Source organism: Oncorhynchus gorbuscha, linkage group LG18, assembly GCF_021184085.1.
Source record: "Oncorhynchus gorbuscha isolate QuinsamMale2020 ecotype Even-year linkage group LG18, OgorEven_v1.0, whole genome shotgun sequence".
NCBI lineage: Eukaryota > Metazoa > Chordata > Actinopteri > Salmoniformes > Salmonidae > Oncorhynchus > Oncorhynchus gorbuscha.
Window position 1 is genome coordinate 38618605 of NC_060190.1, and position 16358 is coordinate 38634962.

General features: G+C 44.1%; 1 protein-coding gene across 1 annotated transcript in view; it reads right to left on the minus strand.

The window, feature by feature from the left end:
* camk1a (calcium/calmodulin-dependent protein kinase Ia) overlaps positions 1-16358 on the minus strand; it is a 68133-nt gene that overhangs the window by 11932 nt on the left and 39843 nt on the right. Inside the window, exons 3-5 of the mRNA XM_046312869.1 lie at positions 6176-6307; positions 3599-3673; positions 2230-2368 (exon numbers count right to left, since the gene is read on the minus strand). Of these exons, the coding sequence (XP_046168825.1) occupies positions 2230-2368; positions 3599-3673; positions 6176-6307 (346 nt within the window). The remainder of the gene's footprint in view (positions 1-2229; positions 2369-3598; positions 3674-6175; positions 6308-16358) is intronic.

The following is a 16358-nucleotide window of genomic DNA, read 5'->3' on the forward strand; positions in this document are numbered from 1 at the left end:
AGAGAAAAAGAGACACGGATGGAGAGAGAAAGCGAGAGACACGGATGGAGAGAGAAAGAGAGACACGGATGGAGAGAGAAAGAGAGACACGGATGGAGCGAGAAAGAGAGACACGAATGGAGCGAGAAAGAGAGACACGGATGGAGCGAGAAAGAGAGACACGGATGGAGAGAGAAAGAGAGACACGGATGGAGAGAGAAAGAGAGACACGGATGGAGAGAGAAAGAGAGACACGGATGGAGAGAGAAAGAGAGACACGGATGGAGCGAGAAAGCGAGACACGGATGGAGCGAGAAAGCGAGACACGGATGGAGCGAGAAAGCGAGAGACACGGATGGAGCGAGAAAGAGAGACACAAATGGAGAGAGAAAGAGAGACACAAATGGAGAGAGAAAGAGAGACACGGATGGAGAGAGAAAGAGAGACACGGATGGAGAGAGAAAGAGAGACACGGATGGAGCGAGAAAGAGAGACACACGGATGGAGAGAGAAAGAGAGACACGGATGGAGAGAGAAAGAGAGACACGGATGGAGAGAGAAAGAGAGACACGGATGGAGAGAGAAAGAGAGACACGGATGGAGAGAGAAAGAGAGACACGGATGGAGCGAGAAAGAGAGAGACACGGATGGAGCGAGAAAGAGAGACACGGATGGAGAGAGAAAGAGAGACACGGATGGAGAGAGAAAGAGAGACACAAATGGAGAGAGAAAGAGAGACACGGATGGAGAGAGAAAGAGAGACACAAATGGAGAGAGAAAGAGAGACACGGATGGAGAGAGAAAGAGAGAGAAGCGGATGGAGCGAGAAAGAGAGAGACACGGATGGAGCGAGAAAGAGAGACACGGATGGAGAGAGAAAGAGAGACACGGATGGAGAGAGAAAGAGAGACACAAATGGAGAGAGAAAGAGAGACACGGATGGAGAGAGAAAGAGAGACACAAATGGAGAGAGAAAGAGAGACACGGATGGAGAGAGAAAGAGAGAGAAGCGGAGAGAAAGAGAGGGAGAGAGAGGGAGGAACCAAGAGAGAAAGAGAGAAGGGAGAAAGATAGAGTGAGAGAGAAAATTAGGGTATGACGTTATGATAAAAAGGGAAAAGATTACAACTGAAGCTTTGAAGCTTTTCTTACAGAAACCTTAATGATTCCGGTAAGAAATAATTGGCAAGAAAAGTTGTTGAGGGAGTACATTGGCACCTCTTCTTCCAGCCTGGGATGTGGCAGCATGCCTAAACCTGAGGGAGGATCTGTTGCATTCCATGTTCAAATGGTCAAGTGGTGATTGCTTGGCAACATTGCACCAACAGCTGTATCCATGTAAAATATTTAAATATGAAAATTATAATTTGGCAGGAGAGGAATAAATTAACCAAGATTTCCAGCTTTCTCACATTGGTGAACATGAGACATGAATGTGTGGCAATGCAAGACAAAGAGTAATTGGAGTGGTTGTTATTTTTGAGTACTAATCTAATGGACAGCATTAGATTCTACAGGAATCGTGACCATTTCACAACAGTACAAGATCTCATCAACTGACCGGCCCTATGTAGGATGACCATGTGTAGGATGACCATGTCTAGGATGACCATGTGTAGGATGACCATGTGTAGGATGACCAAGTGTAGGATGACCAAGTGTAGGATGACCATGTGTAGGATGACCATGTGTAGGATGACCATGTGTAGGATGACCATGTGTAGGATGACCCTGCGTAGGATGACCATGCGTAGGATGACCATGCGTAGGATGACCATGCGTAGGATGACCATGCGTAGGATAACCATGCGTAGGATGAACCATGTAGGATGACCCTGTGTAGGATGACCATGTGTAGGATGACCATGTGTAGGATGAACCTGTGTATGATGACCATGTGTAGGATGGCCATGTATGGTATGTCCATGTCGTGGAGGTGTATGTATGTGTGTGGGTGTTAGGGTCAATTATCTTTCAGTTCCAGACAATTCAGGAAGTACACCGAAATTCCAAATCTATTCAATGCTTTTCAATGAGTAACATTTAGAATTTCTAAATTCACTGGAATTTAAATGGATTTGACGCCAACCCTGGTTTGTATGCATTTGTGAGTGTGTGTGTGTGTTTGTGCATGTGTGAGTGTGTTTAGGCACGTGCGTGCATGTGTGAGTGTGTGTGTGTGCGCATTTGTGAGTGTGTGTAGGCACGTGTGTGCATGTGTGAGTGTGTGTGGGTGTAGAGTTGCCATACCTTCAGGTCCCTGTGTACGATGCCCATGTCATGGAGGTATTTGACAGCGTCCAGGATCTGGTGGATGAGTTGGCTGGCGTCTCTCTCCGTGTAGAAACCCTTCTCTACAATGCGGTCAAACAGCTCCCCTCCCGACACCCTGACAGAGACACACATCCGTGATACTAAAAACGGGACCCGATGATTCCCTGATTGGCACACAACATCAAGGAGATAGATTGGCAGTAAGACCCTGTCCAGTTGGTGTACTTGTACATCAAGCTGCCTCATGCTACAGAAAGGGGATAGGCCCTTACTCCTCCTATAAGCAGTTCCCGGCACGCCCGAGCCAATGCTACTTACGTATAATACTTATACGTGCTGGACAAAAAAAAGGTCCTATACATACAGACGAAGGGAATGTCCGCTCACGGTTTTGCTTCTACCAAACACAATATTTGAAGAAAGGAAAAACATGTCTTCAACTCTTACCCCACACCAGTCCAGCAATCTGTCCCGGATTCATGACTTATTTCTTATTTCATGACAGTATTTCTACCAGAACACTGAATAAGAAGGGGAGAGAGGGGTGGCAGAGATAAAGAGAGAGAGAGAAAGACAGAGAGACAGAGAGAGAGAGAAAGACAGAGAGAGAGACAGAGAGAGACAGAGAGAGAGACAGAGACAGAGAGAGACAGAGAGAGAGACAGAGACAGAGAGAGACAGAGAGAGAGACAGAGAGAGACAGACAGAGAGAGACAGAGAGACAGAGAGAGAGACAGAGAGAGACAGAGAGACAGACAGAGAGAGAGACAGAGAGAGACAGAGAGCGAGACAGAGAGAGACAGAGAGAGACAGAGCGAGACAGAGCGAGACAGAGAGAGACAGAGCGAGACAGAGAGAGACAGAGAGCGAGACAGAGAGAGACAGAGAGAGACAGAGCGAGACAGAGAGAGACAGAGAGAGAGACAGAGAGAGACAGACAGAGCGAGACAGAGAGAGACAGACAGAGACAGAGACAGAGAGAGACAGAGAGAGAGACAGAGAGAGAGACAGAGAGAGAGAGCGAGCGAGACAGAGCGAGACAGACAGAGAGAGACAGACAGAGAGAGACAGAGCGAGCCAGAGAGAGACAGAGAGAGACAGAGAGAGAGACAGAGAGAGACAGAGAGAGAGACAGAGAGAGACAGGCAGAGAGAGACAGAGAGAGACAGGCAGAGAGAGACAGAGAGAGACAGACAGAGAGAGACAGAGAGAGAGACAGAGAGAGAGACAGAGAGAGAGACAGAGAGAGAGACAGAGAGAGACAGAGAGAGAGAGACAGAGAGAGACAGAGAGAGAGACAGAGAGAGAGATACAGAGAGAGAGAGAAAAGAAAGAGCCGACTCACAGCTGCATGACCAGGTACAAGTGGGATGTGCTCTCAAATATATCCTCCAGTGAAACAATGTTGGTGTGCTTGATTCTGAAAAAGAAAGAAAGACACAAAGAAGACAGAAAGACAGGGATATTATTATGGCAATATACACCGAGTGCACAAAACATTAAGAACACCTGCTCTTTCCATGACATAGACTGACATCGACTGAATCCAGGTGAAAGCCATGATCCCTTATGGATGTCACTTGTTAAATCCACTTCAAATCAGCGTAGAAGAAGGGGAGGAGACAGGTTAAAGAAGGAGTTTTAAGACTTGAGTCATAGATTGTGTATGTGCCATTTCAGAGGGTGAACGGCTAGACAAAATCTTTCAGTGCCTTTGAACGTGCCAGGTGCCGGTTTGTGTCAATAACTGCAACCGCTGCTGGGTTTTTCACACTCAACAGTTTCCTGTGTGTGTCAAGAATGGTCCACTGCCCAAAGCTCATCTAGCCAATTGGACAACTGTGAGAAGCATTGAAGTCAACATGGGCCAGCATCTCTGTGGAACGTTTGACACCTTATAGAGTCCACGCCCAATGAATTGAGGCTGTTATTGAGGGAAAACGTTCAGCTCAATTATTAGGAATGTGTTCTTTACATTTTGGATTACTCAGTGTACAGTACTATGCTGCAAGGTGTCTCACTCTCAATACTGTCATGTGAACACCAGGTGGCACCATTGCTCTGTTTAAGAGTGTGTAGGAGTACCATACACAAAGCCTCATCCCATAAATACAGAACTTGTAATATCGTGGGGTCGGTTGTTTTCGTCTCACACCAAAACGACCAGTAGTCTCTGACAGAGGAGTGTTTCATCATCTCCATTCAGAATATATGGATATATATTGGAGACAGCTCCTGTCGTTGGCTGAACACACCAGTGTCCACGTCTCCATGCAGCACCACTGACGAGAGAGAAGCGAGCCAGTTCGGGGGAGTTCTATAGTGACTGAGGGAAATACACTGGCAGGGACAGCACTGGTAATACACAAGCCAACAACGAGACATCCAAGGCTGAGGCAGGACATTGCTCTGTTGTTATACTGTAAGCATGCATGTAGGCGATATGTGACACTGTGTGTTGCTGCTGTAAAGGAAAGGAGAGAGGACGGAGGAGAGAGGATGTCAATGTGTATGTCTATGAGGATGTCGCTCTCCCTCCCCTCAATTCTATTTCTCCCTCGCACTGCTGCAGGGAACTCCACACACACACACACACACACACACACACACACACACACACACACACACACACACACACACACACACACACACACACACACACACACACACACACACACACACACACACACACACACACACACACACACACACACACACACATCATCTCCCCCCGCCTCTGTATGTGCTGTTGCCCTAGCAACAAGGACACTAAAAATAGGTTTATATTCTATACTCCTGACATTTCCGGTGCACAATCCTGGTGTTTCTACTGACAGGACACATATATAAAACATGTTGTATCATACATCCAGCCAGTCCCCCTTCTCCACTGGCATTCACTGCTTAACATCAGTTTGCTCTGCCGTACATTACCACGAGCCAATAGATAGATACCATGCTGTCAATTCTTCACAGTGACAGATCCTGTGTGTTATGTAAGCAATAAGGCCCAAGAAGTTGGGGTATATGGCCAATGTAGCACAGCTAAGGGCTGTTCTTGTGCACAATGCAACGCGGAGTTGCTATTTGCTTTATTGCTATTATTATCTGATTACCGACATAATTAGAGCAGTAAAAATAAACGTTTTGTCAGCCAATCAGCATTCAGGGCTGAAACCACCCAGTTTATCATTTCGATTTTACATTTGAGTAATTTACCAGATGCTCTTATCCAGAGCGACTTACAGGGGCAATTAGGGTTGAGTGCATTGCTCAAGGGCACAGCAACAGATGTTAGACCTAGTCTGCTCGGGGATTTGAACCAGCAACCTCTCGGTTACTGGCCCGACCGCTAGGCTTACCTGCCACCTTCAGCCTCTTTCCTGAGCCTGAACGTAAATGATTATTAAAATATTTGCATGACTGATGATGGGGAAACGACCTGGTATTCATTATTAAAGCTGGAATCTGCAGTTGCTACACCCATTTTTGGACGTATGAATTATTGATACGTAGCCATTGATTCTTGAAGAATAGGCTATAACTTAGAAATGCCTCATGAGCTTAGTTCAACTGTCACCTCCACCAGAACCCAAAATATAAGTTGGTATTACTCATGTTTGAAACAATGTAAACAATGTAAATGTAAACAAACATCGTATCGCCTCAAAACATGGTTTAAACTAGAACGTTGATATCATGGATGGTCAGTCCTTGCACCCATAGCTCTGTTTATGCATTTGAGAATGATTACATTTCTTCAGGCCCATCGTTTAGCATTTTACCAAAACAGAAGCGCCGTGGCTACTTTGTTATGGTTTCAACTGCGGATTCTAGCATTAAGGATATCGGGTTATGTGGTGGTGTGGTGTGGTGTAGTGGGCTGTGTTTTTTGTTGCGTTAATTCTCTATGTTTACTGACCTGTGCAGCACAGCGATCTCATTCTCGATGTTGTTCTCCTTTCCCTGCAGAGCCTTCTTGGGGATACACTTGATGGCCACCAGCCTCTGGGTCCCCTTCTCCTCCGCTAGCACCACCTCCGAGAACGCCCCCCTGGAGCACAGTAAACACACGTATTCCCCAAAAAATATGACACACACTTACAGTTCCACTTACTAACTGCAAAGACCAATCCAAAATACTGTACATTAAATATGTGTTAAATATGCGTTGCTGAAGGTATGTCACCAATGAAAAGGTGAGGCAGTTAGTGTTGGTCCCTAGAACCCAAGTCAATAAGGCCTGCGTGTCTCAAAGGTGGGTTACTAAAACGCTAGTGACATTTTAATAAGAGGAAAGGGTCTGGTCCCAAATCAATAGGTAGAGTTCTTGGGAAATAAGGCGTGAGGATCACTTTGCACAAAGAGTGTTCGCATGTGAGCTGCATGACTCATGGTGGGGCGAGTGTGGCTACAGAAAGAGCTTCCCTTCCTCCTCAGGGCAGGTGAGGGTATCCCTCATAGATCCCCATGGCCTAACCTGTCCAACACATTCCCCATGGCCAGCCACTATTACCATGCACATTCTGTCCACCATCTCTCCCACGAACGTAGGCTCTCTCCACCCAGGGAGGGCCTCCCCGTGGCTGCTATAACCAGGCACATCGTGTCTGTCCCTAACCCCATGCCAGTAGCACCTCTCTACCCATGGACGGTGCCCCCACGGCCACCCTCTAATAAGGCAGATCCTGTTTCTCTCATCCTATCCCTCCCAGTAGCAGAACAGGTTCTCTCCACCCAGGGAGGGTTTCCCCATGGAGGACTAGCTACTATAACCAGGAACATCACATGCACTCCAGGCTCTCCACAGCTGTGTGTGTCATGGCAGCCAGGTCCCGTGGGGTTCAGGGCAGAGGAGAGATAAACAAAAACACAAGTGTTTGCTCACTCATCATCACTAGCCATCCACATCACCCATCCCAACCCCAACCCTGCCTGACCCACAAAAAATAACAATTGAAACAGCACTCCATCTATATATATATATATATAATTTAAAAAATCTACAAGCCAGTCCCTCTCGCTGCTATTTGGGATAGCGCTGTGTTTTTGTTTGCCCCCACTACCACCTACCTGTCAGTCTCAAAGTTCACATGGCAAACGGTTTTAGAGGCACTACAGCAATGTCACCATTGTGAATTATTCAATAGGCCACCCACGCACACAGCCATGTGCCTGCGCATCAGAAACAGATGCGGTTAGAGACAGATGACGATGAAGACGTGTACACTCACGTTACCAGCTATTATACAACCCCGCAAAAAAAATCTCTCTTTTCAGAATCAAGCACACCAACAGTGTTTTACTGGAGGACATCTTTGAGAGCACATCCCACTTGCAGCTGTGATATCTCTCTCCCTCTCTCTCTCTCTTCCTCCCTCCCTCCCTCCCTCCCTCTCTCCTCTCCTTTCTCCTCCTCCCCCGTTAAACAACACTCACACACACACACACACACACACACACACACACACACACACACACACACACACACACACACACACACACACACACACACACACACACACACACACACACACACACACACACACACACACACACACACACACACACCTTGATGCCATTATTTATTATTATTCAATTATTTCAATTTTATAGAAAGAATATTTCCTTATAGAAGGAATGCAACAAAAAAAAGAACAACCCAGTAAACCCACATAACAGTGTGGTTGGTTATGGAGCTAAAACATGCACTGATGGGCACGCACATTCACAGAGAACTGGGGCGTTATGGTCATTCTATCACTTGTTCTGGTCAGTTCCATCCCTCCCTGCTACAGGGCATGAGGGTGAGTGGAGGGTCAGTTACGGTGCAGAGGTTCTGAGAAAATCAACATAAAGGCCCCTCTATCCCATTTGGTGAGCCTGACAACCTAATTTGGCCGGCAGCACATCTCTTCATCTCTTAATTGTAAATCGCTCTGGATTAGGGTCCCCTAAATTACTAAAATGTCAATGTTAATTGAAAGCATGTAAACTTTACGGTTCTCAGCCTCTGTCACGAACAACCCTGCACTGCTGTCGGGTACATTGGCGCACCACTTTCACTCACTGGCCATCACTGAGCTGAGCATTACACCAACCACACAAACAACACACGGGCACACACGCTTACATAACTTAAACTAAAACTGTGTTACATAACTTAAATGTAATATATTCTAATCCTATGCATTCTGTTTGCTCCCCCCTTGCATTCATTTTGAAAGACGCTGTAAGTCCTTGACTCCCCGTGATGAGACTTCCTGCCACCCATGGCCCTCAGTCTTGTGCTCAATGAGCCAGTGGGGCAGAAAGGGTTGCATGGTTAGGCTGATTCCAAAAAGAGGGGATCAAATCTCACGCATTCACTGCACTTCCCCTTCCACATAATTGTCTTCAAATTTAGCCTGCAAGCAACAAAATCAAATAAAGTTGCACTTCTCATCGACCTGGAAAAGGAGACAAGCCATTGCTTTATTTGTGCTGTTCGACCCAGAAAAAAAACTCTATATTCGCACTGTACCTATAAATCTGCCCTGGCCTGTTTTACAGTAAATGTTAACTGATATTTTATCACTAGGACACAAGGACACAAAGCCCTCTCGTAGTCTGTCAGTAAAATCCTAATGGCCTGTGCCTGGCAACCCCTAAAGACCACTGAGCTGAGGGCCTGAGGCCCATGAAAGGGACAATCAAGGAGGAGTGTATTGCTCACTCCCTCCCTCAACCCAGGGAGCTAAACATAGTGTAACTAACTATCACACACACAGAGGAGGTCCATTTCAACCGAGGACAGGATTAGAAGCAGATGTGCATCTTTACTTAGCTGGTGAATTGCACACACACACACACACACACACACACACACACACACACACACACACACACACACACACACACACACACACACACACACACACACACACACACACACACACACACACACACACACACACACACACACACACACACACACACACACACACACACACACACACACACACACACACACACACACACATTCAAAGGTTTGGTGTCTCTTAGAAATGTCCTTGTTTTTTAAAGAAAAGCACATTGTTGGTCCATTAAAATAACATCAAATTGATGAGAAATACAGTGTAGACATGGTTAATGTTGTAAATTACTATTGTAGCTGGAAACGGCTATTTTTTTTATGGAATATCTACATAGTCATACAGACGCCCATAATCAGCAACCATGACTGTGTTCCAATGGCACGTTGTGTTAGCTAATCCAAGTTTATCATTTTAAAAGGCTAATTAATGATTAGAAAACCCTTTTGCAATTATGTTAGCACAGCTGAAAATGGTTGTGCTGATTAAGGAAGCAATAAAACTGTCCTTCTTTAGACAAGTTGATTATCTGGAGCATCAGCATTTGTGTGTTCGATTACAGGCTCAAAATGGCCAGAAACAAAGACTTTCTTCTGAAACTTGTCAGTCTATTCTTGTTCTGAGAAATGAAAGCTATTCCATGCGAGAAATTGGCAAGAAACTGAAGATCTTGTACAACGCTGTGTACTACTCCCTTCACAGAATAGTGCAAACTGGCTCAAACCAGAGTAGAAAGAGGAGTGGGAGGCCCCGGTGCACAACTGAGCAAGAGGACAAGTACATTAGAGTGTCTAGTTTGAGAAACAGACGCAGTCCTCAAATGGCAGCTTCATTAAATAGTACATGAAAAAAAACAGTCTCAACGTCAACAGTGAAGAGGCGACTGGGATGCTGGCCTTCTAGGCAGAGTTGCAAAGAAAAAGCCATATCTCAGACTGGCCAATAAAAATAAAAGATTAAGATGGGCAAAAGAACACAGACACTGGACAGAGGAACTCTGCCTAGAAGGCCAGCATCCCGGAGTCGCCTCTTCAACTGTTTGCCATTAGTGGAAATAAATATTATTAAGTTTGCCGCAGATTCACCACTAGTGGCAAACATTTGCAAACTTCTGGTAACATTGTTTTGCATACTATTTATGTCACGATCGTCGTAAGAAGCGGACCAAAGCACATCGTGATGTGAATGCATCATTTAATAGATGACGAAAAACACAAAGTAAACTTTACAAAAACAATAAACGACCGTGACGCTATCATAAGAAATGTGCTGACACAAGCAACTAACATAGACAATCACCTTCAAACAAACAGTGAAACCCAGGCAACCTAAGTATGATTCTCTATCAGAGACAACTAATGACACCTGCCTCTGATTGAGAACCATACTAGGCCGAAACATAGAAATCCCAAAATCATAGAAAAACAAACAGACTGCCCACCCCAACTCACGCCCTGACCATACTAAATAACGACAAAACAAAGGAAATAAAAGGTCAGAATGTGACAATTTAATTTTCAACAAATTTGCCACAAACTTGCAGCAATAAATTATTTTTTTGTATGGGGATATTATATCTATACTTTGACTCCAAGTATCGATAAATGTTCATTTTTGCTAGAGTTGGCTAACGCTAGTCGACTATACTTGCGCCAAAACTTTTTTCCATCCTATAGCCTGTTCTCCATCTACTTTCTAAATAGTGAGCAATGTTTCCAGTACTTTTATTGCCATGACTGATAAAACATTTTCTCATGCTCTCATCTCTCTGCAGCAGACTTACAGTATAGAGACATACAGTATAGAGGACTGCAATAGCATTGAATAGTCCCCGCGATATGCAACTGTTCAGGGAAGTCAGGAACCAATACACGCAGTCAGTCAGGAAAGCTAAGGCCAGCTACTTAAGGCAGAAGTTTGCATCCTGTAGCTCCAACTCCAAAAAGTTCTGGGACACTGTGAAGTCCATGGAGAACAAGAGCACCTCCTCCCAGCTGCCCACTGCACTGAGGCTAGGTAACACGGTCACCACCGATAAAATCCATGATTATCGAAAACTTCAATAAGCATTTCTCAACGGCTGGCCATGCCTTCCGCCTGGCTACTCCAACCTCGGCCAACAGCTCCCCCCCCCCCCCCCCCCGCAGCTCCTCGCCCAAGCCTCTCCAGGTTCTCCTTTACCCAAATCCAGATAGCAGATGTTCTGAAAGAGCTGCAAAACCTGGACCCGTACAAATCAGCTGGGCTTGACAATCTGGACCCTCTATTTCTGAAACTATCCGCCGCCATTGTCGCAACCCCTATTACCAGCCTGTTCAACCTCTCTTTCATATCGTCTAAGATCCCCAAGGATTGGAAAGCTGCCGCAGTCATCCCCCTCTTCAAAGGGGGAGACACCCTGGACCCAAACTGTTACAGACCTATATCCATCCTGCCCTGCCTATCTAAGGTCTTCGAAAGCCAAGTCAACAAACAGAGATGGTCACTGACCATCTCGAATCCCACCGTACCTTCTCCGCTGTGCAATCTGGTTTCCGAGCCGGTCACGGGTGCACCTCATCCACACTCAAGGTACTAAACGATATCATAACCGCCATCGATAAAAGACAGTACTGTGCAGCCGTCTTCATCGAACTCGCCAAAGCCTTCGACTCTGTCAATCACCATATTCTTATCGGCAGACTCAGTAGCCTCGGTTTTTCGGATGACTGCCTTGCCTGGTTCACCAATTACTTTGCAGACAGAGTTCAGTGTGTCAAATCGGAGGGCATGCTGTCCGGTCCTCTGGCAGTCTCTATGGGGGTGCCACAGGGTTCAATTCTCGGGCCGACTCTTTTCTCTGTATATATCAATGATGTTGCTCTTGCTGCGGGCGATTCCCTGATCCACCTCTACGCAGACGACACCATTCTATATACTTTCGGCCCGTCATTGGACACTGTGCTATCTAACCTCCAAACGAGCTTCAATGTCATACAACACTCCTTCCGTGGCCTCCAACTGCTCTTAAACGTTAGTAAAACCAAATGCATGCTTTTCAACCGATCGCTGCCTGCACCCGCATGCCCGACTAGCATCACCACCCTGGATGGTTCCGATCTTGAATATGTGGACATCTATAAGTACCTAGGTGTCTGGCTCGACTGCAAACTCTCCTTCCAGACTCATATCAAACATCTCCAATCGAAAATCAAATCAAGAGTCGGCTTTCTATTCCGCAACAAAGCCTCCTTCACTCACGCCGCCAAGCTTACCCTAGTAAAACTGACTATCATACCGATCCTCGACTTCGGCGATGTCATCTACAAAATGGCTTCCAACACTCTACTCAGCAAACTGGATGCAGTCTATCACAGTGCCATCCGTTTTGTCACTAAAGCACCTTATACCACCCACCACTGCGACTTGTATGCTCTAGTCGGCTGGCCCTCGCTACATATTCGTCGCCAGACCCACTGGCTCCAGGTCATCTACAAGTCCATGCTAGGTAAAGCTCCGCCTTATCTCAGTTCACTGGTCACGATGGCAACATCCATCCGTAGCACTCGCTCCAGCAGGTGTATCTCTCTGATCATCCCTAAAGCCAACACCTCATTTGGCCGCCTTTCGTTCCAGTACTCTGCTGCCTGTGACTGGAACGAATTGCAAAAATCGCTGAAGTTGGAGACTTATATCTCCCTCACCAACTTCAAACATCAGCTATCTGAGCAGCTAACTGATCGCTGCTGCTGTACATAGTCTATTGGTAAATAGCCCACCCATTTTCACCTACCTCATTCCCATACTGTTTTTATACTGTTTTTCTTTATTTACTTTTCTGCTCTTTTGCACACCAATATCTCTACCTGTACATGACCATCTGATCATTTATCACTCCAGTGCTAATCTGCAAAATTGTAATTATTCGCCTACCTCATGCCTTTTGCACACATTGTATATAGACTCCCCCTTTTTTTCTACTGTGTTATTGACTTGTTAATGGTTTACATTTGATCCATGTGTAACTCTGTGTCGTCTGTTCACACTGCTATGCTTTATCTTGGCCAGGTCGCAGTTGCAAATGAGAACTTGTTCTCAACTAGCCTACCTGGTTAAATAAAGGTGGAAAAAAATAAAAAATAGAGACATACAGTATAGAGACATACAGTATAGAGACATACAGTATAGAGACATACAGTATAGAGACATACAGTATAGAGACATACAGTATAGAGACATACAGTATAGAGACATACAGTATAGAGAGCAATATGTTTGGAACATCAAATAGCAATAAAAATCACAATATTGAATTGCAATACATATAAAATCGTGAGAATAGCAATACAAACTGTATCGGCACTTAAGTATCATGACATTGTATTTGTGACTGGCAATTCCCAGGTCTAAAACGGAAGCTTAGCAGCTATCTGAAAAACAATACATACTGGTATGTAAATCATTTATAGAATAACACGACTACTACAGATGATTGCTTATAACACTTCCAGTATGCCACAATATTGATATTATCCTTAGCAATGGTGACACCAACACCATCTCAGATATGTGGGTTGAGAGATTAATTTCCCAAAATGGAGAATGGATGAAATTTGCCATAGATAAATAGGCAGGCCAGCGATGGTTCAGCTAGTGTAATGTGTCTCTAGTGCAGTGATCTGAGTGCACACAAGAATATGAGTGGTGAGTGAGAATGAGAGGCAGAGAGGAAAGGAGGCTGTGTTTAACCTAGGTTGACATGCAGGGGGAGAGAGAGGGGGGAGGAACGGAGCGTGACAGACCGCGCGCAGGCACACAATGCACGCACAGAGTCTGTAGAAACATCACTATCCTTTTAGCTCTGAGCTTGTAAGCTTTCCATCATTAGCATGGGAATAAATCTCAGCCATGAGAGAACTATCGCAACAATCACCCAACCGAGCCCAAATATTTGGTACACAAACATATGGATTGAATACACATGCAGTACACACTGTCCATACACGCACAGTAATACACTGGCTTGTAGTCAATGTTTGCCATTAGCTATTGATGTAAACATGAGTCCCTGTGGTCTCTCATATTACCAAAACATTGTAGTGGCCAGTGCCAATATGTGTAATGATACCAGTGTGCTTTTAGAATCCACATCCAAATAGACATGTACTGTATGTGGTGATGTCTTCTCTACTGTATAATAGCTTCATTAACGTATCAAATCAAACAAGTGTTGTGAGCCAAATGCAAATTCATATACAGATCTGCCATCTTAAGGATCCGCCTAAAATGACATACCCAAATCTTATTTAACTCAGGCCCTGTTTATTCACCGTTTCAAAGGAAACACTTTGAAGTTTGTGGAATTGTGAAAGGAATGTAGGAGAATATAAAACAATAGATCTGGTAAGAGATAATACAAAGAAAAAACAACCGTTCTTCTGGGGTTAAATACAGAGACTTCAGAAAGTATTCATACCCCTTGACTTGTTCAACATTTTGTTATGTTACAGCCTGAATTGTGTCGCTGGCCTACAGACAATACTCAATAATGTCAAAGTGGAAATATGTTTTTAAAAATGTTCAAATTAATCAATTAAAAGCTGAAATATCTTGCATCAATAAATATTCAACCACTTTGTTATGGCAAGCCTAAATAAGTTCAGGAGTAAACATTTGCTGAACAAGTCACATAATAAGTTGCATGGGACGCACTCTGTGTGCAATAATAGTGTTTAACATGATTTTTTTTATGACTACCTCATCCCTGTACATTCAAAAATCTATAAGGTCCCTCAGTCGAGCAGTACATTTTAAACACAAATTCAACCACAAAGACCAGGGAGGTTTTCCAATGCCTCACAAAAAAGAGCACCTATTGGTAGGTGGGAAAAATAAAAAGAAGCAGACATTGAATATCCCTTTGAGCATGGTGATGTTATTAATTACACTTTGGATGGTGTATCAATACACCCAGTCATTACAAACATACAGGTGTCCTTCCTAACTCAGTTGCCGGATAGGAAGGAACCGCTCAGGAATTTCACCATGAGGGCAGTGGTAACTTTAAAACAGTTACAGAGTTAAATGACTGTGATACAAGAACACTGAGGATGGATCAACAACATTGTAGTTACTCTACAATGCTAACCTACAGTGCCTTCGGAAAGTGTTCAGACCCCTTGAATTGTTCTACATTTGGTTACATTTAGCCTTATTCTAAAATGGATTTAAACATATTTTTTAAAATCCTCAGCAATCTACACACACTACCCCATAATGACTAAGCGAAAACAGGTTTTTAGAAATCTTTGCAAATGTATTAAAATTCAAAACCAGAAATATCTTATTTACATAAGTATTCAGACCCCAAAATATATAAACCTGTTTACTTTGTCATTATGGGGTATTGTGTGTAGATGAGGAAAAAAACTATTTAATACATTTTAGAATAAGGCTGTAACCTAACAACATTTCGAAAAAGTCAAGGTCTGAATACTTTCCGAAGGTACTGTAAATGACAGAGTAAAAAGAAGCAAGCCTGTACAGAATTGTAAACAAATCCAAAACATGCATCCTGTTTGCAATAAGGCACTAAAGTAAAATTGCTAAATATTTGGCAAAGAAATTACCTTTACGTCGTGAATACAAAGTTTAACCTTTGGGGACAAATCCAACACAAATCTTCAAGCATGGTGGCTGCATCATGTTAAGGGTACACTTGTCATCGGTAAGGACTAGGGAGTTTTTGGGGGATAAAAATAAACGGAATAGAGATAAAATTCAAAATCAAATAGCTAAATTATCCATGATATGACCATCTTAAAAACAATTCCATATGTTAGCATCAGGAAATTAAAATGAGCCTTGTGAGCTGGCTGAAAACGAGCAGTTATCTTTCTCTCCATGCGGGTGCAGTTGAGTCATTGGATCAGGGCTTGCTATCAAAATGATGTTCTCAAATCAAATTAAATGTATTTATATAACCCTTCGTACATCAGGCCAAAACCTAGGAAGAAACCTATAGAGGAACCAGGCTATGTGGGGTGGCCAGTCCTCTTCTGACTGTGCCGGGTGGAGATTATAACAGAACAGAATGTTCTCTCTCGCTTGTGCAAACACTAGGCCTCGGTCCTATTACTGCAACATTCAAATGTACAAAAATGGATCTAAAATGCAGCCATACACATCAACAACCATTGTTTTATATAGCTTAATAACACAACATGGATATTGGTCTCCACTGGGCTACGACATACAAGTGTCTAGTGCAGG